The sequence below is a fragment of the Centropristis striata genome, chromosome 15, assembly GCF_030273125.1.
Source record: "Centropristis striata isolate RG_2023a ecotype Rhode Island chromosome 15, C.striata_1.0, whole genome shotgun sequence".
Lineage (NCBI taxonomy): Eukaryota > Metazoa > Chordata > Actinopteri > Perciformes > Serranidae > Centropristis > Centropristis striata.
In genome coordinates, this window is record NC_081531.1 from 13,663,170 (window position 1) to 13,687,962 (window position 24,793).

At 37.8% G+C, this 24,793-nt stretch overlaps 2 protein-coding genes across 3 annotated transcripts; both read right to left on the bottom strand.

Moving 5' to 3' along the window:
• Positions 1-432: 432 nt before the first annotated feature.
• On the bottom strand, positions 433-8,729 carry guca1d (guanylate cyclase activator 1d). Its single transcript, XM_059352131.1, has 5 exons — positions 8,535-8,729; positions 5,177-5,326; positions 2,468-2,555; positions 705-825; positions 433-451 (listed from the first exon to the last, which is right to left on the bottom strand). Exons 1-5 carry the CDS (start codon positions 8,727-8,729, stop codon positions 433-435), a joined length of 573 nt encoding a protein of 190 aa, XP_059208114.1.
• Positions 8,730-12,194: 3,465 nt separating this feature from the next.
• Positions 12,195-22,593, bottom strand: dub (duboraya). 2 transcript variants are annotated; one of them, XM_059351761.1, is made up of 7 exons: positions 22,455-22,593; positions 16,919-17,008; positions 16,400-16,471; positions 15,934-16,002; positions 15,599-15,850; positions 13,786-14,241; positions 12,195-12,963 (listed from the first exon to the last, which is right to left on the bottom strand). In XM_059351761.1, the coding sequence occupies exons 1-7, from the start codon at positions 22,458-22,460 to the stop codon at positions 12,949-12,951; spliced, it is 960 nt and encodes a 319-aa protein (XP_059207744.1). In that variant the 5' UTR covers positions 22,461-22,593; the 3' UTR covers positions 12,195-12,948. The 2 variants fall into 2 exon arrangements, with proteins under 2 accessions (XP_059207744.1, XP_059207743.1); XM_059351760.1 differs by having other exon boundaries at positions 15,934-16,005.
• Between the last annotated feature and the right edge of the window lie 2,200 nt (positions 22,594-24,793).

Genomic DNA, 24,793 nt, shown 5'->3' on the forward strand with positions numbered 1-24,793 from the left:
GTTCATATTTTCCTCCCTTGGGCTGCTTGTCCTCAAAATATTAAACTGTTCGTAAATCTGCTCCATTACGGCTCAGGCTGCTGAACCTTTTAACAGCAGTAAGAGGATCAGCAGCTACAGAGCAAAGACCTGCTCACTGAAGGGCAGACTCCCAGCATGTTCTGCTGTTAGTTAGAGGTTGTGTCCCTGTGGCTGGGCGGTAAGGTCATAAATCTATATCACAGTGTTAATAAAGAAACATATTTTGTATCATATCACTGTAATTCCAAATAAAGTTCTGTGCGTTTTAACATTTTCAGACTTATAAAATAATCTTTGTGACAGAGGTGAAAGACAGATTTTTGATGGAGGGTCTTGTTGAAGGATAAAGGTGGCTGGTGGAAAACAAAATCATCATCGTCTCCTTTAAAGATATCCTTGTCAAAAATAAGTTCATACTTCAAACTGGTACCTGGAGACAGCGGATGGAGGCTCAGAGGCTTGAAGGCCAGTCACAATTCATTGCAAAATTTTACATTTTCAGCGTCCGTTGTTATCCGCCGCTTTGCTCTGACCACAAACATCAGGTGTCAGGTGAAGCAAGTCTTTTACTCTTATCTTGGAGTAAGGGTTGAGTTCTTTTTACTCTCTGCATGGGGGATTGAAGGATTTCTGCTTCAGTCAGTCTTTGTCATCCCAGTGCACCTCCAGCGCTGCGCACTCACCCCGTCCGGCCCTCCACGATGATGATTAACACTGGTGTCAGGTCCATCAGGTTCTTCAGCATGTCCATGATGTCCTCATGGTCTTTGGCGCCCTCGATAAACTCCTCCAAGGTCAGCTCACCTGAAGTGGGTCAAAGGTCCAAAGACAATTGATTACAATAGGGAATGGAAACTAATTGGGGAATATTTTTTACTCCGTTTTGGTACCAATACTGTTCTTCTAGTGAAAACAACAATACAGTTCAAAAACGTATTAAACCGTCAACCCAAGTGGTTTGATATCCGGAATTACATTGAAAGGCCTGTGGACTAGTTTGTTCCCTTGTAGACCAGTCCAGATAGTGGCTTCAGAAAATACAGGCCACTCTTAAATGCAGCATTTTTGGCTGCAGGGATTCCATTGATTGCTTTGCCGCTGACTTTTGCAACCATTATTGGCTGGTGGTGAAGTCCACCTCAACAGAGGTGCTTTGGGGTTATTTAGTAAGGAAGAGAGCATTGTGCAGCATGATGCCTTTACAGTTTGCAAATGCCTTCACTCTGTTAATTGCACCTGGAACAGCATCCAAAACCTGCTTGTTGATTTTAACCCTTTTTATAGTTTTCAAGAAGTTTCCAGTCCATCTAATACTGGGTTTAGACTACACACTATTTGTCTGTTACAGTGGTTAGCCTACTGTCTCAGATTGGGCGATTATAGAGTCATTAAACCTTGCTTTGATTTGCCAGACATGACAGACTACATGTTGGTCCCAGACCTGTCAATGGTACATATGTACGTGTATTGCTCTGTTGGAGCCGTTAATAAATGGCGATTAACTAACATTACTTTAGATAGTAACTAACTTTGAACCGCAAAGAAGCGACTGTCAACAGACTTTTTTTTTCACTGGTTGCACAATAAACAGAAACATAAAGATAAATGTACGTGAGACAAAGTAGCAATTATGTGTATACCACAATGTAGTTAGCCAACGCTAGTGTGCAGGAAAATGTTTATATTTTCATAAGCAGTAGTCGAGTTCCAGTCCAGTGTCAATAAAACTCCAAATTACATCGGATGAAACGATTGATAGATGCAGCCGACACCCATTATTTTTCCTGCATCATGCGACAGTTGGGTTTTTGCTATCATGGGGCAGATATTGTTTAGCCTCTACCAGACATTAGTTTTTTGGAGCCCATAAATAATGGATATCTTTTTTTTAAGGGTTTAGTGAGCAATAAGGAACAGCATCATCTGCATACAATTGAATTTTGCTTAACAGCTTAACTTCAAACTAATTGCAGTTGCCTTTCTCAGTTCCGTATCATATTTAAAAACGTACACAAAACAAATTTTCTATTCATAGATCTCAACCATTAATTGGGTAAAGGATAGAAAGTTTGTCCTGAAAGTGGTGCTAGAGGAAAGGTCATGTTTGTTAACAAAATCTAAGGGATTGTCTTCTACAATCCCCTTTTTCCGAAAACATAGTTTGTCAGGGACAGGTCTTCATTATCATACTTGATTCCACTTTTCATCAGCTTTATTTACTGCATCTATTACTGGTAGAAATAGTAATTACTTATTTTCTGAACCTTATATTTGGCTTGTTTTGTGTTTTCTTGACACCAATTTTAAATACGTGTTATTGCTATGGTTTTTGTGTGGACCTCAGGAAGAATAGTGACCACTTTGTGGGAGCTAATGGTAATCCAATTTAAGAATGACGTAGGAGCAGCATTAACAATAATAATATCCATAGCATCTTGTTCTTTACCTTCTCCCTTCACATCAATCCTCTCAAATATGAGCGAGACGATATCCTCGGGGTCTATATCTCTGTTCCGTGTGATGTCCTGGATGGCCTACAGGGGGAGAAACACAGAGTCAGAAATCACAAAAACAGGACTTTTAAGATTTAAACAACCTTTAAAAGCTCTGCACTTCTGTTCTACAGGTTATTCTTAAAGATGAAGAAAAGTTAGATGAGTCTAAGATTGTGAGAGTATTCTGCGATCAAACGAAGATTATGAAATTAGGAGGAAGATAAAAAGAGAAAATGGAAAATGTAACAAATTAATGTTTCATCTTACTTTTTTTTATACTTGTTTTTGTATTTATTTAATTAAGGAGCGATTATCCAAGAGTACTAAAATTGTATAGAAATTTCCCATTTTTTCTTTTAATTATCCATTTAATTCTGGGTAAAAGCTGCAGAGAGTTTTACACTACAGAGTGGGTCCTCTCACTGGTTTGACGTCAAAACTAACTGGGTTAGAAGTCGTTTGGCCCACTTCCATTTGCTTCCTGTCGACTGATAGATTGAGCTCATTCAGCAGATTAACACTCGTCTAATTTCAGAGCTAATCCAGCCTAGTTTTCTGTCAGTGTGAGCAGAGGAGCAGCTTCTGTACTGCTGTTTCAGTCAGTTCACACAATTTGTAGGTCATTTTTACATGGCCTGCATGACAAATGTTGCATATTTGAATATGAACAAATGACAGTTTTACCATTTTGTCATGCATACAACTCTATATCTCCGAAACACAGTGCTGTATATACCTTTTAGGAACCATATTACCTAGAATTTATTTGCAACTAGATGCAACATAAATAGGTTTTGAAGGAAACAGAATGGGAGATGTAATGCTTCAAGGGTCACATTTTGTATTAAATTAAGAAAAAGGTTATGGTTATGTTCTGATTTTATTTTATTTGATGTAGATGCAGTTTGATGTTAAGCATTTAACCGAAACCATCTTGATCTTACTTTAACCGAAATGTTTGACTTGACTCTGCAGTCAAAGTGCTGAGCTATATATACCTACTGAGTGTTCATTTACACAAAAAGATGGACTGTGAACATAATCCAGGCAGCAATTGATTAATTAATTAATCTTGCAGAATGAACAAATTTGAGAAATAATTTGTGTTTCTGCACTAGAATTGCATGGGTTCTTCCTTGGCCCATGCTACACTCTTCAATAAAATGTCATTGAAATCAGGTCGATAATTTTAAGTGATGGGCAGAATTTCTTGTGTACTTGTTTTTTTGCTTTTTACCTGCCATTATCTTAAGACACCTACCAAACCGATGCTGGATTTTGAGGCCAATGACAGTTAGTGAGTAAGTGAGCCATTGAGTGAACCATTGGACTTTTCAGCCGGAATAAATGTTTAGGCAACAGAGAATCTTGCCACCTTTTCCATTATTCAGACAAAGTCAGTTTATCATCATCTAAACATGAGAATAATTCAGGGTTTAGTCAAACCATTTAACGAAACAAAAACAACAGCAACTATTTTCAGTTGACCCCAACATCCATAGGAGAAATAGCAGCTTCCTGCTGTGACTATAAGGATTTATGCAACATAGACACCTTATTTTTTTCTATGCTCTACCATTTTGGTTAGATGACTCACAGCCACATTCATTCTTAATGCAAGAATGAAGTGCTGTGTTTAAACAACATGAGCTTTTAAGGATGTAAACAGCAGAAGAAACATGAGCGTTAAGGATTGTTTTCTGTCGATTGTAACTTTGATTTTCAGTTCTGATGATACCTTTGTGTTTTTGTTTTTATGGACTGAAAACGTCAGAGGGGCTTAACGTTCCTGTTCCCCTCAGGATAAACTTTAAGAACTTTGGTGTGATCTTCTGACTACCCATCTCGGGCCATCATCATGTCAACAATTTAATTTGTCCAATCCTTTTGTTTATGACCAAATACTTGCAGCACTAATGACATAACTATCAGCCTCAGCTGGACTCTGTAATCAGTGCTAATAAACAAATGTTAGCATGCTAACACACTAAACTAAGACTGTAAACATTTACAACGTAATACAATGGTTGTCAAACTTTTTTTGTTGTTTTTGTTTGTAATGACAAACCATTGTGATCCAGTTCACAATAGGACTTATCTTTAAATTGTGTGAAGAGTGAATTTGTGCATAAACTACATACCTGACCATTTTTACTGTCATTTCTGCATCACCCCATATTATCTTGAATAGGTAAACCAAAAACTTTAAAGTGATGTAAGTTTGATAAATCACAATTTTGTTTTATGCGCGTTAATGAAAACATGTATGCATGTTAATGAAAACATGTATACATATTAAATACTTGTTAATGTGTGTTGAAATCATACCAAATAAAAATATATATAGACTGGTCCCCACAAGCTGTGGGTGCTAATTTTAGAAATGCACCTGGGGGTTGTTTTTAAGGGTAGTAACACACAGCATATGTAGTCTTATGATTTGGCTGACTTGTGGAACTAACTCAGGATTACTTTGATACTCAAGAAAGCTGAGAATGAGAGTGCTGATGTGTCCTTTTTTAAAATGAATTTTATGCAAATTTGTGGAGATTTGTTTGCAGTCAAAGATAAATCAAGAAATCATTCTTGGTCATGTGTTTTTGGGCGAGGCTTAATGATGATCCTGAGGTTACACTGCTGGCCTTTTGTGTGATGGTTACCGAGAAGATGGTCTCCAGCTCTTCTTTGTCGATCTTTCCGTTGCCGTCCTGGTCAAACAGTTTGAAGTACCACTTTAGTTTCTGGTTGATTTCTCCTTTCAGCAGCAGACTGATGGCTGCAATGTACTCCACAAAGTCGATGTAACCGTCCTGCAGGCAGAGAAAAGGGACATTAAACCCATGTGAAGACATAAGGAACAGCTTCTCTTAACATGTTTTTTTTTATTATTTTAAGGGGACAGGTGAATATGGTAAAAGAAAAGAAAAACTGATCTCACCACAACTTTCCCAGTTGATTAGTTAAATCAAGATCATTTTTATTTGTGTAAGGAATCTAAATCTAATGCTAACTTTTGGTGAATTAAGGAGAAATCTACAGACATAATTGAAGGTTGGAATCACATCCCAGTTGAGATTCATAGTATTTTTACTAATTCATTATTTAAAAATGATAAGTTCCTTGTATTCTTTCCTTTCAAAACAAAAGCCCTAGACATATACATTGCGTATCATCAAATAATTTCATTTCTTTCTTTCAATCAACTAATACATTTATTAGGTGATGTGAAAAATCCTACCTCTTATACGAGGTCTCTTAAACTAAAATTGCACAAATTTTAACATTACTACAGATTGCTAATAAATAATTTGCCTCATGAGCAAACAGGCATCAGCCACTGCTGATTTTCTCAAAATGTCATTAATCGATCAATGGAGCGGCGGCACAATTTGGAAATGGTACCGAATTGCACATTTCTCATTTTTTTGAAAAATTATCATTGTATACATACAATTTGTATCACGGGACGTCTCTGCAGCACCACAGTAATTAATTCATAATGGCATTTGACACATATTTTGCCTTTAACAAATGTCCTGTGATTCAGATATTGCACTAGTCCATTAATAATGACCGAAATGAGTATGAACCCTCCATCAGACTAAACCAACTCGTTGTGGAATGAACCTCATTTAAAAACCAAAGATTTTGTGATCTGTGATCTCTTGATGTCCTTGCACTGATGAGGCGCAGTCTCTGAATACTAAGAAAATCCTCCCTGAACTTCTCTGCCACACTCCAATCCACTTAGCTCACCATAAACACACACACACACACACACACACACACACACACAGCCTGTTAATAGCCCTGCATGCACACGCTGTGAGCCAATTAGACAGAAAGCCAATGACTTTGAGTTCTGCTGCAGCCATCTTTGTCCTGATTGACACACATTTTTTCAACACTTTGATGTGCAGCAGCAGTTTGTTCTATTATGAAGGTATATAAACATATGCAAGTGTAAATAAAACTGAAATATAATTAAAAATGTAGAGTTCCCTGAACTGTCTTCCTGTTGAGCTGAAGTAGAGGGAGAGTAGAGAGACAGTAAGAGGAATGATAACAGCAAGCAAAAACTGTTTCACTGTTCAAAGGTTTTTTGAAAATAACAAAAAATAGTGAATCTTGTTAGTGAATCTATAGTTGATTTGTTTATCCTCTTAACCTTTATTTTAGACACCAAACCAAAAGTCTGCTTCCCCTCTAGTCTGCTGAAGGCATGTCTATTTATAAAAAAATAAAAAAAACTTTTGAAAAAGGTATTTTCATTTTCTTTAAAAAAAATGTATTAATTGGACTATATTGACTCATTTATATATTTATATTTACTTGTATGTATATATTTACATCTTTTATTTATTTCATAGACATAAAAATGCTTCAATACAAATGTTTAAATACAATTTTCAAATTTTGTGCTACAACCATTATGGGAAGCACAATAAATAATTATATCATATTATACATGCATTAACATGTTTGTCTATCTATACTGTTCAGGACCATCCGGGCTAACATGCAATCCCTAGACCCTTTACCTTAACCTTAACCATCACAATGAAAATCCTAACATAGCCCTTACCCTTTCTTGTAACCCAAACCTCATGCTGACCTTCATCATATAACCTGTGTGTGCACTTTCACACAGGCCTTGTCCCAAAGTCCCAGATCCTCCCAGTTGAATACAGTACAAAGACAAGATGTCACATGCTCAACCTGGGAAAGTTGGGGTTTTTTGGAAATATATACACTAATTCAGAGATTTATTCTGTTTTTATTTAGATTGTACAGTGTCCCACCTGTTTTGAATCAGGGTTGTATAAGAATATTCTCCACATTACAAGTCCACCTGGCTATGTTTTGAGAAATATTGTAGTCAAGTTCAAATATTGAAAATATTGTGAAATTTACCTTGCACCTCTTGAAGTTTATCAAGATAGAAATTATCCAATGTTCAGAGTTGTGCAGAGTTCAAAAGTTTAAGTATGTTTATTTACTATTTTTTAGCTGACAGAACATTAGTCAGTAATATATGAATACATCAGCAAGTTATTACTAATAAACAAGCATCCAATACTTTTAATAGTTAAACTGGGGTCTGTTAATACAAATATGCACTATATATTTTACTATGCTCTTCTCTTAGACAGTACAAAGTTTAGAACTTAATGAAGTGAAACTTTAGAAATGTAATATTTCTAACCTTTTGTATATCAGTGCATTACATTAGTTAAATATACTGTGTATGTGTGTATTTTTATATTCTTCCCAAAATCAAAATGTCCAAAGCAATCATATATCATAGAACAGCTAAGTATTATCAGCTTCAGATGAACAAAGTAACTTGAAGTAGACTACTTGTGTACTTTTACTACTGATACTTTAACCAGCTGAAGCTGACAGTATTTTTATACTCTTACTACTGACACTTCAACTACATTAATGATACTTAAGTACTTTAACTACTTACACTTTAACTACATGAAGCTCAGAATACTTAAGTACTTTTACTGCTGATACTTTAACTTTATGAAGCTGCGAATACTTAAGTAATTTTACTATTGGAGGCCCCAGTGAAGCCTAGACTGGTTCTGATCCAGTGAATCCAGTAGACAAACCAGAGGCAAAGATTTCACCAATGAAGATAAAACAGGAAACGACAAATTGACATTTTAGCTTTCATCTGCGGCTCTCAAAGTTAAAATATTTTGTATTTTGGCACCTATGATTATTAGAAGTAATTGTGGTTTTTGCATCTCACTAACCAGGGATCCAAACCATGTGCAATATTTCCAAGGAATGTCGCACCCAGTTCGTTATACTGCAAATGCAAGTGCATCGTCACCATAAGCTTATTCACCATGGTGTTTCCTCACATAGCGACTTAATAGACATCTATCCAAATCTTCAAGATTAGTACTTTAACTGACAAGAACTCTGCATATAAGCAACATTTATATCAGATGCTTTAATTTGAAAATCCTTGCTGTGTGAGTGTTTTGGTGTGAAACGCACCCCGTCCATGTCGAAGGTGAAGAAGACCTGGTCGACGTAGCTGTTGGCGTTCTCCGTCATGCCCTTCAGGTTCAGGATGGCCTTCAACTCGAACAGCGTGATGAGGCCTGACGGAGACTCTCTCATGAATTTGTTGTACCAGTGGTGCATGTCCTCCGCCAGGATATCGTCCAGGTTCGAGCCGTGGTTCCCCATTGGTCCGGTCGGACGGGACACAGAGGTGAAGAGAAACGACAACCTCAAGAGAAGTAAGAATGACAGGCTATCACCCTGAAGGAGAGGCTTCTATGGACGACACAAGCAGGTGACAAGAACTGCAGGTTGTTGAAGAACAACAATAAGACTTTTATAAAGGGGTATGAAGTCCTTTTACAGAGAAGAAAAAAAGTCAAAAAGGTTATAAATCCGTAGGGACTGCGGCAGGCTTCAGCAGCAGGAAGGTCGAGCCGGCCGACATCCAGGCTGCAGTGACTCTGCAGGCAGAGAGCAAACCTCAGGACTCTCTAACCCTCTTAGGTCCTGGAGGAAGAAATCAAGGAGGCACCTAAAATAACTCCCTAAGGAGATAAGGCCACCCAGTCGCTGGGTTCTGCTGGCAGAGGACGAGCCAAGAGGCTTTACCTGCTGAGATAAGGTGAGTGGACTGGCGCTGGCCCTGCCAGCAGGATCATTATATAACAGACTGACCTGGTTGTCCTGGTTCAGATGGAGAGTTTCCCTGTGCTAACGCCCACACAGGACCGGTCAGGTCATGTGTGAACTGAGGTATCAGTACTGTGTACCAGTACTGTGCTTGAGTGAAATTTAGAGATATTTGTACAATATGGGCTATCATTGACCGATGCCGATATTTGGAGATTAGGGCAGCCGATTGCCCATTTGAACTTATGTAGTAGTTCACAGGTAATCAATACTAATTTTTGTAAAGAAAGAAAGAAGAAAACTTTGGAGCTTTTGAGCAACAGATTCATTAACAGATAACAGTCTTTCTGCATTTCCCAAGTCCAAAAATGTAAAGAACAGGTGTTTTTGAGGAGAATTTTCCAGTTTAAGACGATGTTTGATGAGATCTTTTCAAAGCTTAAAATGATGTTTGGCTACAAAGACATAGCACCATAAAGACTGACTCCTGCTGTACTGCCTCATCTCAACTAACGGTTTCTGTAAAGCTATTAGGCATTGGTAGTGATCCAGTTAAACCATTTAAACCCATAATGACTGGTGTTCAGTGGACCACTATCCATGACGCCTACAGAAAGCTGCAAACCGACTACAAAGAGACAAAGGACAAGCACTGTAACACCTCGGGTCAGGAGCCAGGTCTAAGCATCAACAGCTTTACTGAGAAACAATGTGTGTAATCAGATCAGAATGCCAGCAACTTGTCAGATTGAATCAGAGCTGAGCTTTAATTAGACTCTTCGGGAAAAAACTTACTTTAATGACTCAGAGTGTGAAGGACGTTTCCATCGTCCGGTTGAAGGAAGGTGGAGGAAGTATTTAGAGACTTTACGTAAGTAAAAGTAGTAATACCAAAAATACTCAGTCATGTTAAAGTTCTTGATTCTAATTGCCCGTAGGAGTGAATGAGAGCGTGAATGGTTGTCTGTCTCTATGTGTCTGACCTGTGACTATCTGGTGACCTGTCCAGGGTGTACCCTTGCCCAATGTCGGCTGGGATCGGCTCCCGCAACCTGAGTTTGGATATACAGTTTAGGATAATTGAAAATGGAAATTAAAGTTCTGCATTGAAAATGTTACTGCAGTACAAGTATGTAAGTATAATCAGGAAATTGTCATAAACTCTTAAAAATATAAAAATGTTCCAGGCGTTGACTATCATACTGTTATATAAGATATAATTACAGTATTATTAGTCATGGATTCATATAACAGCAGGATTTTAATGTTGTATTTGGTTTATGTTGAGCTCACTCTGAACTAATAATCATGGATTAATTTGCTGATTATTTTCTCCATTAATCAGTTGATTGTTTGGTTTATAAAAATAGTGAAAACAGTGAAATCATAATTACACAGAGCTCAAAGTGACACCAAAACAATGTTTGTTTTGTTTAAACCTTAACATTATTACTACTTTGTCAATTAACATTATCAAAAGGAAACCCATGAAAGGTTTTTCCATGAAAAATGGCTAAAAATGTAATTTACATTGATTTTTTGTCAATTAAATAATGATTTCAGCTCAACTTACATAAACTGTTGGGTAGTTTAATTCTGCAGTGTAATGCAGTAGAGAACAAAGTAGCATGGAAAGAAAAATGCTCAAGTACAAAGACCTCAAAATTGTGTTTAAACATGTAAAGCATAATTTTCTGCCACTAGGGGTCTCTTAAATTTAAACAGCAGTTTCATGTTAATAAACCAGTGTTTCTCCAGTGTTGTTTGGCTTGTTGGTGAGGGGCTGCAAGCTTTGTTCAGCGTTTTCTCGACTTGTTTCTCTCCTAACTCATAATCCATACTACGATGACTATGATCCTTCAAAATATAGATTTAGAAATTACCAAGATCTAATAAAATATATCAGAAAGATGTACCTTAAAACCTAAGACAGCTTCGGGCAGACAACCTCAATGGTGATGCATTTGCGGATATGACCTGATTGACTGGTTACGTACCCAGGCCGTTTAAAATGACAGATTTCTCTCATTTAAAAAGAATGCTTGAAACATTTCACTCAACTAATTTTTATGTATATATATATTTATTTATTTAGAAATAAAGATATGTTATGATAAGTACAGTACTTTTTGACAATCTGAACTCGCTTCCATTTCATGTTTCCAAGACTCAACACAAGGCCTTATTTTCTGATTATTAGCATCAAAAAGACCTTTGAGTCATTTGAAGTTATTTTTCAGCATGGTGACTCTTCAGTGATAATGATAAATAATAATATCTTTGTCTCCATCACAGTATACAAACAGCTGACTCTCGTGTTACTGCCGGAGGCTTGAACACCTGTTATATACACATATTTTCCCAGCATACCTCCAGGTTGTTTTCGTTGATCGGTTTTATTTCGGGCAGCAGTGAGACTGGATCTGAGTGTATCAAAGGATCAAACAGATTATCCAGAACAAGATTTAAACACAGCGAGCAGCAGCCAGCTTTCCTTCTCTCTTGTTTTCTCCTGTCAGACTTGTCTTTTCCAAGTACAAGTCCTCATTGGATTAAGCGTCAGAGTCGTGTGGAGAGCTGCCAGCTGTGGAATATCCTGTAAGTAGAGTTACTACACTACGAACACTCACTCACTCACTTTTTGTCTCAGGTGTCTCATTTATAATGTGAAGTTAAATTCCTCCTCCAAAAGAGGAGTCTGTTTTTAAAAAAAACTTTTTGTGGTCATTGGGGTCTTTTGTCATTGTTTAAAGCCTCTTTGTAGTTGTATTGAATCTCTTTGTTGGGGTTACTTTAAGCCAGTTTGTGGTGTTTTCTCTGTTGCTTGGAGTTTTTCTTTTTTATGCTACAATATACATCTTCCCCACTACATTTCAGAGGTAAATTTTGTATGTTTCAGTCTACTTCATTTGTTATGTTTCTGATTAAGATGTTACGACAAAACATTATTCCCCCCCCCCCCCCCCCCCACACACACACACACACAAAACAAAACATGAAAGAGCACATAAGCATTGATGTAGCGAAAAATATGAATTTTAATTCCTTAAAAACTTTACTACAGAATTTAGAGTTTCTGTACCTGCTGTATCTTCGTACAGTTATAAAACATGGCTGGTTGTTAAAACGTAGTATTCTATGAAAGTTTGGAATAAGGATTCAGGGTTTCCCTCTGACAGTGGTGACTGAGTGAACCCACAAGCAAAATAATTTCAAGACAAGCATGATATTTTGACAATACATAATGTTGCACAACTCAGAATAGACGTACAGACAAATCACTCATCATCATCATTATCATCATCATCATCATCATCATCAGTCACAAATCTGGAGGCACTGAACATAAGAGTGAAAACAATCAAATTCACATTATAAAAAAAAGGCAATGCAGTGTAAAAAGGCTTCAAATTGAGGATTAGCAAAAACAAATTCACATCAATCGTTTCCAGGAGTTTTCTTGTCAAGCTGCATTTCATACTGAATTAATGCTGGACCTTCAGTTAACTTCCTAATTTACATCAGAGACTCTTTACAAGTTAAACTCATGAGATATAAGATGGTTTTCTCACTTCATCTCCACCAAATCGGATAAAACACACCGCTTTGACAAAGTTTAATAAATATTTGTCTGCATGTTGTCCAGACTTTCAGACGGGCCTTTCCCTCCAGGCCTCTCTGCTGCAGGGTCTCCCTCCCAGCCCCCCAGGGGCTCATGATGGCTGCAGGGCTCCGACTCGGCCGGACATCTCATTGATCATCAGGCTGAACTCTAACTAGTCGTCTCCTGTAAGAAAAAGAAGATGCTTTAACTTACAGTAACTGATAATTTTGTCCCCTTGTTTTCAGCAGAAACTAACAGTGATCACATCATTGAAATATCACCACATTTTAAACACACAATCCCTAATATTACAGTTCACCACCATTGCTGTCACTGAGTCAAGCTCCATCTGCAGCAGATTGATTTGATTAGTGATATCAGTTGTTATCAGGCTAACGTTAGGTCACAGAGTTGTTAGAGAACAGATTGTATCTGGCTATTGTTGGCTAACATCAGCACATGCAGAATGAGTCTTTTAATTCACACAATTTGATGTTGTAATCTGTCAGAAACCATTGATGAGCCAAAAGTTACACAGATACAGTCATGGAAAAACTTATTAGACCACCCTTGTTTTCTTCCATGGAAAATGGCTAGATAAGCTCTTAAATTAAACTCTTATGAGCTATTTTTGTTGTTATCATTATATTTGTCCAAACAAATGTACCTTTAGTTGTACCAGGCATTAAAATTAACAAGAAAATTAAGAAAACAAAGGTGGTCTAATAAATAATCTAATACATTTTTTCCATGACTGTAGATTTAAATTTTTAAAATTTTATATTTAATAAGTTAATACACGGACAAGTCATTCGAAACAGTGAATCGAAGTCCAAGCTACAATGACTGAATCTCTGAACCAAACCCTTCACAGGAGCTGGAAGGCTTTTAATGTGAAATATGTGTGCTGAGTCGTGAGTATGACATGACTCAAACCAGAAAACAGGAAGGCTTCTTAAGCTACTAAAACATCATCAAGCTTTAAAAATTTGACTCAGGAATCACCTCAGTATTTTCTTCTTCTTTGCTGTCTGTGTTTGTCGCTCCTTCAGTCAAATCTTCTTTCTGCTTTTCAGCGTTTTTCTCCTTCTCCTCCTCCTCCTCCTTTCTTCCTGATGTAGCTCTATCTCCTTCATCTCCTCCCACAGATCCCTCCTTCTTCTCCTCATCTTCTTCTCTGTTCTCAACACTGATCTTTGACTCATCTTCCTGGTGGGATTCGTTTTTCTCAGGACACGTTAAAGTTTTGTCCTCCGACTCGTCTATTTCACTTTCCTTCTTGCAAACCTCTTCTCCTGCCTCCTTCTCGCCTCCTTCTCCTGTCGTTTTTTCCTCTGGATCAGTTGGGGAGCTCAGAGATGCATCTACTCCCTCGATGGCAGCGCCAACTTCGTCTCCACTGCTCGACTTCCTGTTGCGGCGGGAAGGAGGACGCCGCCGTAGTGAGTGGCGAGCTCTTCCCTAGAGAAGGACCAGTGGGAGAAGAGACGCACAGGTGAGGTCACTGCATTTAGAGTATTCCCCTCAACTCATAAATCTGGACATGATCACATTACCATCTTTACCTTTAGACACTTTTGGATTGGTAGAAATGTGTAAAGACCAAGCAGCTAGTCTGGGTCTGAAACGCGAAGCCAATATGGAAGTGCCCTAAACCTGCATTCTTTCTGATGGCCAGCAGGGGGGCGATTCCACTGGTTGCAACAAGAAAGTCCAATTGTATATCAGTCTATGAGAAAATAAGCCGACCTTCACTTGATTTATTACCTTAGTAAACATTAGTAAAGAAGAGTTTCTGTTCTCAGTCCCAAGTTTCAATCTCCTTCGAAACAGCTTGATGTTCCTTTTGTAAATTATGGTCCCATTTAGAGTAAAATAGACGATAAACAAATCAAACTTTTATGCATTTTTCAAAAATTATGCAGTGGGAAACATTAGGCAAGACCTGGACCAGAAGTCTCACTGTAATATCACAATTAACATAAATTACACATGCATCTAGCTAACCAAGATAGCCCTACTGGTAACTTTAAAGCATTTAGCTTAGTGTTCCTCCCCAGCTACTCTCTCTTCCAGATATGGTCACTTCTGACTTCAAAAAAGATGGCGATGGCCAAAATACCAAAATCAAGGCTTCAATAGTCCACAAACCAATCTGTGACAGTGGCTAGGTCCATCTCATTTATACAGTCTGAGTTTGCATCCAAGTTTAAATCCCTAGTTGTTGGTAATAATAAACTGTTCGAGATTCACAGTAAAGTTTTTTCATAGCAATAAATCAAATAGTGACATGTCTGAGATTAACCTCATCCACCACATGACTTGGAAGAATGCTCTTATTTATGTTTTACACGATGTCCCAACTTTTTTATTGGCATTGGGGTTGTACAAAACTGGAGGGAATGACATAAGAGAAAATAAGACAACAATTAGCCTCATAACCAAACCCTCATTTTCCGAGACCACAAGCACAGCAACCTTCCATTAAAAAACAACATTGAAATTTTTCCATAAAACAACGTGACAATAATAAAAGGTGATAAAGGCCTCCCACCCTCCTACATAGGCCCAAATATACATCACATCCAATCCAATCCAATCTTTATTTATATAGCACAATTTAAGCAAACACAATGTTTCCAAAGTGCTGCACAACAATAAATAGATAACCCAATAAAAACACAATAAAAAGAGATGAAGTAAAGAATAGAACAGTACAATAGAATAAGATAAAATAAATTAAAATAGAATAAGATAAACTATATTATACAGTGTGATGAGGAGCAGAGGGGAATAACCCTTTAACTCTGTGACTGACCTTGATGCTGCTGTTTGACAGGATGGATCCTTCTGCCGCAGTGGGAGGGGTTTCAAAGGAGGAGGGTCCTTCTTCCTCAGTTGACGGAGTGACGGCGGTGACGGGGCTGGTGGGGGTCACAGTGGACGAGGTGGTTACTGTGGACACTGGATCAGGACCAGGGGGGGTTGGCGTGAAGGCGGGAGGCAGCAGCCTGAAGCCAGGACTCTTTGGAGAGGGCAGCATGGTCGTAGGAGAGAGAGCCAAGTTGGCCTGGAGAGAGAGAGAGAGAGAGATGTCAGAGTGCAGCTCTTTATCCACACCAGTAGAGGGCAGCAGAAAACACTTAGACTCACCTGGAGCTTCTCAATCAGAGCAGAGTTCCTCTTGGCTTTAGCAGGTAGAGGAGAGGTGACACCTGGAGGCTGCTGACACACACACGCACACACACGCACACACACACACACACACACACACACACACACGCACACACACACACACACACACACACACACACACACACACACACACATATAAACATGTTTGATGTGGCTGTAGCTTATCCTAGAGGTCACAACAGGTCATGTTATACAGTGACATCAAGTTGAGGTCAGAGACAATAGGACCATGTCTGTTTTTCCCCCACTAAAACTTTGCCTAAATTTGGAATGTCCTTTAGCCCTCTTCCCGACAAGATAACATGATATGATAGTCCGCTACAGCCTCTAAAAGACAGGAATGTTGACTGGGAGCGCCGGTGATCCTGTGGGTCTCAGAGGGTTAGCCAACGACAGATTATAAAACAATGGTCATGTCTCTCACCTCCTGGTCGTCTCCGTGGGGTTTGGTGAGTTGAAGAGAGCGAGGGGGTCGTCGTCTGACAGGCTTCTCCTGCTAAACAAACAAACAACAATTATTACTATTAAATCTAGGAGTGTAAATCCCTTTCAGATTGATTTTTCTCTCATTGTAGTGGTTTCGAGTCCCCTTCTCATCATTTGTCTCTCTGCAGTAATTTTGTGTAATTTTTTCTGATGATTTTTCGTCCCTTTGTGATCATTCTGATTTTCTTTGTGCTCATATTGAGTTCCTTCATGGTTGTTTTGTGTCTCTTTGCACTAAATTTCTGTCTCTTTGTGGTCCTTTTGAGACAGTTTTTGAGGTTTTGGTTAAGGGGCCTTGCACTTTACCTAGGTGGCAAGTCCAGTAATTCACGCACTATACCAACAGGTCAACTGACCCTCGACCACCCTCTAACTCTGTTAGGGGCTCCACTCCTGCTGGACATCCCTATGCTCTGATGTGTGTAATGTATTTGCTGATATACAGACATTAACTCACTGTTTCATTCCCAGCAGCATCGTGTGGATGAGCCGAGCCTTTGAATTTTCCTGCAAGCTCAGCCACAGATCGCCGGGATGTCGCCTGCTCCTAAGGAAAGGAAGGAAGGAAGGAAGGAAGGTAAATACCAACAAGACTGATGATGAAGTGCATGAACAACATTGAAGATTTGATGCAACTGTTAAGTTCATCAATCTGCAAGTAGATTCAACACAGAAAAATAAACTGCTATTACTACTCCTCCTGCTATTAATCCTCATGCAACTAATACGAAGTGTTTACAAGTGAAACTAGCATCTGGTAATCAATGTCAGATTATGGATGGCACATAGTTTATAGTAGTTTTACATAGTCTTTTAAGCAGCTAATATTGTGTAACTCTAACCTATTGCAGCATTTGCAAAGAACATTTTATTTTTAGAACCATTTTTTATCAACAATCACTTGCACAGTCACACTTCTAATACCTGCTCAACGCAGAAACCAACACATAAATAATTAGTGCATTAGTCAATTGCTTGGCTACAGAGAGGAAAATAAACTATATGATGAATATGAAGAGGGGGAATTATTAAACTAGTACTGTATAGACTAATTAGTTTGAACGTCATATTTCTGTATTTCTCAGATTTTTTTGTTTTTTCCTCTATTTTATTCATAGTGCTATATAAATCACAATTCATGAAAATTAGCCAAGATCCAAAAGGTAAAACTTCACAAAGCACAGAATTTTGCAATAGTAATGGGTCACAAAGTCCAGTCTCCTCCCGCTTTTTTAGCCTTCATAATCCGTAAAAATGTGTTAACATACAAAAATGTCTGTATCAAAAAAGCATAAAGTCTTATATTTACACTATTTCTATTATTGGCACAAAAGACATTTCTTTAGTTCACCTTACTTCTAGCCTTGATTGTACTGCTTCCATAGAGGTGCAGGACTTATATACTGCAGTGAAAAATGCCACATGAAATAAAATGTGACAGGAAAAATAAAAAAACACCCTTAAATTGCTAGCGATTTCATCAAGTTTATTGAATTGAACTTAACTTAAACAAAGCATAAAAAAACCCAAATCGGATCTCACTATTACAGCTCCTGATTCCTCCTTTTACTACTAGTCCTACTGCTATTATTCTTCTCTACTACTATTGCTTCCACTGCTGGTGGCTGCCCCGCCCCGTGCTACAGGTTACTTCCTGTGTGTGGTTGTGTGTCTGCAGCACTGTGACCATGTTAGGAAGGAAATGTGAGTGTTATCATCAGGAAGGCAGCTGCTCATTAGAAACACAGCTCTCAGACAACATGACAACGTGCCACACAAGTTTTCTGTCCTGTTTCCTCTAACATGACCACGTTATGATCTGAAGGGTGTGTAGAGAGGCAGAGCTCAGGCCTGATCAGTTCAGGACTTTCTGTTTGTTATAATTAGCTCTAATGCTGCTAAAACCACAAGGTCTCCTCTTTACATTTCTGTTTCTAGATCTGTTCCATAACCTTAGTGCTAGCTAGACTGAGGTTGCTGATCTGCTCAGTAGCTTTTCAGGAATCCCATTGACAGTAAAATAGGGAACCCTGGTAAAGTAATGTTTGCACCGTATTTAGGATCAGGTTATTTTCAGCTATGATGAAAACATGCAAAAACAGACAATATATTTAATATTTTACCTTAGTTACTTCATGTTTTTTTTGTTGCAAAAATAAGCTTATTCTGAATTTGATGCCAGCAACACATGTAAAAAAAAAAGTTGGGACAGGGGCAACAACAAACACCAGTTTGTAACATTTCACAGGTAAACAGGTTAAGTGGTAACAGGTGATAGTATCATTGGGTTTGAAAGGAGCATCCTCAAAAGGCTCAGTTGTTCACATACAACGATGGAGTGAGGGTCACCAATATGTCAAAAAATGAATGTCCAATACAACAGTTCAAGAATAATGTCTCCCAATGCACAATTTTTTAAGGAAATTGAGGAATTTTAACATCTACAATCCATGTGTACATCCACATCAGTAAGAGATCAAGAGAACCTGGAGAAATCTCTACATGCATTAGTAAGATCTGGGTCTGTCACTGCATCTACAAATCCAAGTTAATATTCTACCATGCAAAGATAAATCCATGTATCAATAACATCCAGAAACGCTGCTGACTTCTCATCTGCGATGGACTGATGAAAAGCAAAAATTGTGCAGTGGTCTGAAAGTCCACATTTCAAATTGTTTTTGGAATTCATGGATGTCCTGTCCTCCAGCTAAAAAAGGAAAAGGACCATCCAGACTGAAGTTTAAAATTCAGCATCTGTGATGGTATGGTGGTATGTTAGTGGCCATGGCATCATGGATAACGCATTTGTGAAGGCACCATTATTGCTGAAAGGTACATCCAGGTTTTGAGGCAACATATGCTGCCATCCAGATGTCTTTTCCAGCCTTTTTCCACAAAGATAATGCCAATGTCCTTAGTTCCTAAACATTTATTTAGTGTTTTTATAAGAAAAGGAGATGTTACACAGTAGTAAACATGCCTTTGAGACAATTTTTTGGAACATGTTGCAGGCATCAAATTCAGAATGTGTGTGTATTTACAGTCAGCATTAATGTTTATCAGTTTGAACATTAAATATATCGTCTTTTGTTTTCAACTGAATATTTATAGGATTAATAATTGGTCGCACTCTGTTTTATTTACCATTTTGACAGTGTCTCAACTGTTTTTAGAATCAACTTCTTGTACTACTACTACTACTACTACTACTCTGAATGCTACAGCTGCCATCTTATACAGCTTATAGATGGGTTAATGGGTAGACAGGGTCCCTCACTGGCTTCCCCTCAAAGAAACTGTAACATGTAAAAAAGATGCAGAAAATACCAACAGCAGTCCAACACTGTTGGATCAATCCCAACATGAGGACTGTACAAATCTAATAAAGGATAGGAAACACACACACACACACACACACACACACACACACACACACACACACACACACACAGCTGTTGACGTGGGGTTGATCCATGTCCATTTCGGCTGAAGGTCTCACATTGCTGACATTCAACAGATAATGAAATCACATCGCCTGGGACACACAAACACACACACACACACACACACACACACACACACACACACACACACACACACACACACAGAGTTGCACTCACTCTTTCCACAGTGTGTAGTCGACCTCTGTACTGAAGGCAGAAACTGTTCAAAAACAACCGTTGAACCACTTCCTCTTTCTGTGTGTGTGTGTGTGTTCATTCAAATTATATTTAGGAATAGTTCTTGTTTACACTATTTAATATAAAATGACATCATATTTATGACCATTTTTACTTTCCATTATTGCAGGATGTTGTCAGATCAGTGGCTGTTAGGTTGTTTTTATTTATTCTAATCAATAATCAGTGAAATAATAATCAGTTTTTTCTCTTCAACTACAGCTCATATGAGGCTTTGACACCTATTTATACAGTCTATGTTTGACACAGTCTATGTTTGACACACTAGTGATGATGAGTCCCTCCACACCTACAGGTGAACTCCCACTTTGCTTGCTTACTTTTCAGAGCTTTCACACAAATCTCCTGGTCTTCATTTAAATAATAGAGCTGGTGTATCAACAAGCAGTGACAAACTGACATAATGGGCCTCAGGCAGCAGCATTCTCATAAGTTTCTCTTATATTTTCTTAGTTTTCAGTTGAGAGGAAAAAAAAACTCTGGATGCGCCAAATGTTTATCAATCCAAATCTGCTCTTGCCCAGGCGTGTTTAATGATGAATTCAACTGGATTAAAATAGATAATTTGCATAGGTAATGCCACCTAAACACTACATGATAGCAGGTGTTGTGCTGTGTAAAAATACTCTGGCAAAAGCCCAAGAATTGGAGAATGACACCAAAAAAGTTGTAAGCAGAAGTTCAGCTGTTATGAAATCAACGTACTGTTAAATTAACTCACACAGTAAACACAATTTCACAATTTTAAATTCTGGCGTAAAAGGAAAATCAAGCTAAAAGGTACCATAATCTAATGTATGGATATAATATTCTACACAATATGATAATCAAAAGTGGTTCCTTGGAACTGATTGGTTTTTTTGTACAGGCGTTTTGGATTCCTGCAATGCCATTAGAAGCTCTCAACTCAAAACACTGTGCAATTTTTAGGGGGTCTGGGGACTTACTATATACATATATATACAGTCATGAAAAAATGATTAGACCACCCTTGTTTTCTTCATTTTCTTGTTCATTTCAATCCCTGGTACAATTAAAGGTACAGTTGTTTGACAAATGTATTGATAACAACAAGAATAGCTCATAAGAGTTTAATTTAAGAGCAGATATCTAGACATTTAACATGGTTTTCTTGATAATAAGTTAACCAAAATCATTATCAAGAAAACCATGGGAAATGTCTATATTTGTCCAAACACTTGCACCTTTAGTTGTACCAAGCATTTAAGTGAACAAGAAATGATTTAATATTTTTTCCATGACTGTATACATCACTAAACCACTGACTTTAATGAATGTGCTGTCAGTGACCTGTAGTAACCTCCAGGCCAGTGAATACACAAACACACGTGAAGCATGTTGGTCTATCAGTTATTTTACTTTAATAAAACTCCAGATAAATAACACAGATCTCACACATCAAAATAAGTCCCGCAAATTTCTAAATTTCTTGCATCAACATGTTTTTAAACTTAACAAATAAAATATAAGTTGTGATCTTACAGTCATTAAGTTCACTGATGTGTGTTTTGCATCTGTGAATCAAGTTTCATGTCTGGGATCATTTGCGTTTTATCTATGGATGTCTGACATGTTTATCACAGCCCAAATGCCCTCTGATCCACAAATATGTGGTGCGTTTAAAGTGCCGTTGGAAAGCTCCGACATTCGGCTTTCAAAGGAGTTGGTGTGGATTTTAAAATATGGAAACACAATATTCTGACAAATCTGATACCTCATCAACACACTGAAATGTTTACTTGCTTATGAGTGAAAAAAAAGTTGTGTAATATTAATATTTAATTTAAAAAAACTGGCTCTGCACTTTCACGCTGCAGAAAAAGTGTTGCAATTAATTTGATTTGAAAATCTCCAGCATTAATGCATAAATACAACTGCAATAGAGAGACTGAATGATCTGACTTCACACCTCAAACAACCACTGATGAAATCTGACGCAAAGCTGATTTGCCAGAGTTGTCACCACACTCTGCATAACTACCAATTTGTGTCTTATATTATCAAAACTAGTCTGAAGATTTATTTATTATTATATCACGTAAACAAAAATGTAATAAATGAGCAAAAATGTCAGTAGAAGTCTAGTGAGAGTGATAACCGTTTACGGCAGCTTCAGTTTAAACTTTTTAATCCTGTTTTTTGTTTCCCAAACTCCACTTTGAGTCAACCAGAAAGCACACAGAACAAAAACACACAGAACCAAAACACACACATGTAAACTGAGTAGTAGCAGTAGCAGCAGCAGCAGAGAAACATAAGAAGTTTTACCTCCATCCTGCTCGTCGTCTCTCAGCTGCCTCCTTTATGTCGAGTATGTGTGTGAGAGAGAGAGAGAGAGAGAGAGCAGGCCTGCAGGTTAAATATAGAAGCAGAGTCACTACAGACACATAGTGAGAGAGATAGAGAGAGAGAGAGAGAGACCAGCTCATGTTCTGTCACATGTTGATCATTTCTCTGTTCTTCTGCTGCAGCTTTATGTAGATTAATACCATTTGATTTATGGTGACACACCACAGTAACCAATCAGAGTTGCCCCGGTGGAAATGAAAAATGATGACCGGATATATGTAGCATTAATATATAAATGAGAGAGCAGTAAATATGGTAATAGTAGTAAATAATCACACTAAGAGTCTTCAGTCATGCTAGCAGCTCTGTGAAGCTGTACTTTAGCCCCATTTACACGTGCAATTTATCCTTAAAAAGTTCAGCAACATTTCCTGGGGATTTCATGGGGTCATGTGTGAATAGAAGCAGGGATCGATTTCAGTGAAATCTGTCCCGCCAATTTCCCACCTCAAGATCTAACATTTCAGGGGAAAATTCTGATATAGTTGTGTGAATGAAAGCAGTAACAAGCATGTAAAGTGTTACATCCTTCTCATAAAAGACACTTTCATGTGCAGCATGCAAATCAGTTAAAAGCCTCCCCTGATGACGTATTTTTATCCACAACTTGTTTACACTTTTGCATTTACTACAATTATACATTCCATAAGATATCTTCACTATAGTGTTGAAACCCACAGCCTCTGAAAGAAAGAGTTGTCCGGGCCTGTTGGCAGGCTGCCAGAACAATTCTGGTTGGATTTTAGTTTTCATATTTGAGATTTCCCTTTCTATTTTTAGATGCTGTACGAGCTCATAGCCCAGAATGCAATGCAGCTGTTTCGTATTTGATAATAAACAAACAGTGACAGGTTATTTGCTCAACAGCATGAAAAAGATGAAAATTTGACCACAGAGTTTAGGTTTCTGTCTGTAAACTCAATCAGCTTATTTTTATGACCTTTTACTACACTGTTTAAGTGATAATGTTTCATCCATGTGTGTTTGCATGAAGGTGATACTTTGAATAGTGTTTCAGATGTTGTGATACTTTGAATGCAGAGGGACGTGCAGTCTGTTGTTGATCTGCAGGATGTCTCCTGCGCTTAACGGAAGTTGAGTCACTAGAGTGGAGAAAATTTCAACTTTCATTTCTCCTTTTGCGTTTCTTCACTTCTGCCCCAAACTGGTGAGTTTTCACCGACTAAACACCGGTTGCATAAAGAGAGAATCTGAAACCAACAATTCTAGAGAAATTGAGGGAGAAAGCACAGAGGAACTAAGCAACAGAAACAAAAAATTTGGAAGAGGTTTTGAATGGAGGACTTTTACTTCCTCTTGCAGGCAGTATTCTTGGATGTGAAATAATTTCAAAAGATTCTTAAATATAAACAGAAGTAAAGAAAACAAGGTGTATGGCTGGTTCATTTCAAAATTGTAAAATCTCCTCCTTTCAGGTGTATCTGAGATAATCTTCTGACCAATGGGTGTCAAATTTGGTTGTCAGTGTGAGCAGAAACAGGACGTGGTTGGCGGGGAGGAGTGAATGAGACAGCTGCATTATACAGAAGCAAACCATATAAGGAGAAATTAATGCAACGGGAAATGTGACCAGAAAGACGTTATGCAACGCTTCTGTCAACAACACATGAAAATATGTTGGGGTTTTTTCAGCCTGACTGCAGAAACCTTTTGATTTGAGATCTTTTTGGAGTAAAAAAAATAGATGCGAGGATGATATGCATACCGATCTAACTGCGGAACATTGAGCAAAAGCATTGAAGAGACTCAATTCTTTAGCTTCATGTGCTACACTGGCTAATACAATTGAAGGTTTTGCATAGGGTTTTTCAAGTAAAGCTTGTTGACATATATTGTGGGTCAGATGGAGTCTGTGACCTGTGATCTTACTCTCCAGCCAATCTAGTGAATGCATTCTGCTCTGCCCTCAGCTTGATAACTCTAGGTCAAGGTCAAGGTCAAGGTCAAGGTCACTTTTATTTATAGAGCACTTTATATACAACCAAGGTTGACCAAAGTGCTTTACATAACTGAATCACAACAAAAAATCCAATGCTATACAAGATACATAATTGAATAACAATAAACTCACAAAATAAACTAGACCACAACTGCTTACAGCTGTATTTGGTATAACAGTTGAGAATAATTTAATCATTATCTGTAAGTCATAATCATCAAAATTACAAGAAATACAGGCTTGAAATATTTATATATTAAATATATTATGTGTAATGAATCTATATAATATACAAGTT

Bases quoted from the DNA above. Each gene is read 5' to 3' on its own strand.
- guca1d (XM_059352131.1), bottom strand. From the start codon at position 8,729: ATGGGGAACCACGGCTCGAACCTGGACGATATCCTGGCGGAGGACATG. The intron at 2,556-5,176 runs GTAACCATCACA...CTCCCCCTGTAG, and splicing joins AGCTGGAGACCATCTTCTCG to GCCATCCAGGACATCACACG. The intron at 826-2,467 runs GTAAAGAACAAG...GACCCACTTCAG, and splicing joins GATTGATGTGAAGGGAGAAG to GTGAGCTGACCTTGGAGGAG.
- dub (XM_059351760.1), bottom strand. The intron at 16,006-16,399 runs GTGAGAGACATG...TGTGTGTGTCAG, and splicing joins CCCACGGAGACGACCAGGAG to CAGCCTCCAGGTGTCACCTC. The intron at 14,242-15,598 runs GTCAGTCACAGA...GTCCTTCTCTAG, and splicing joins TGTCAAACAGCAGCATCAAG to GGAAGAGCTCGCCACTCACT.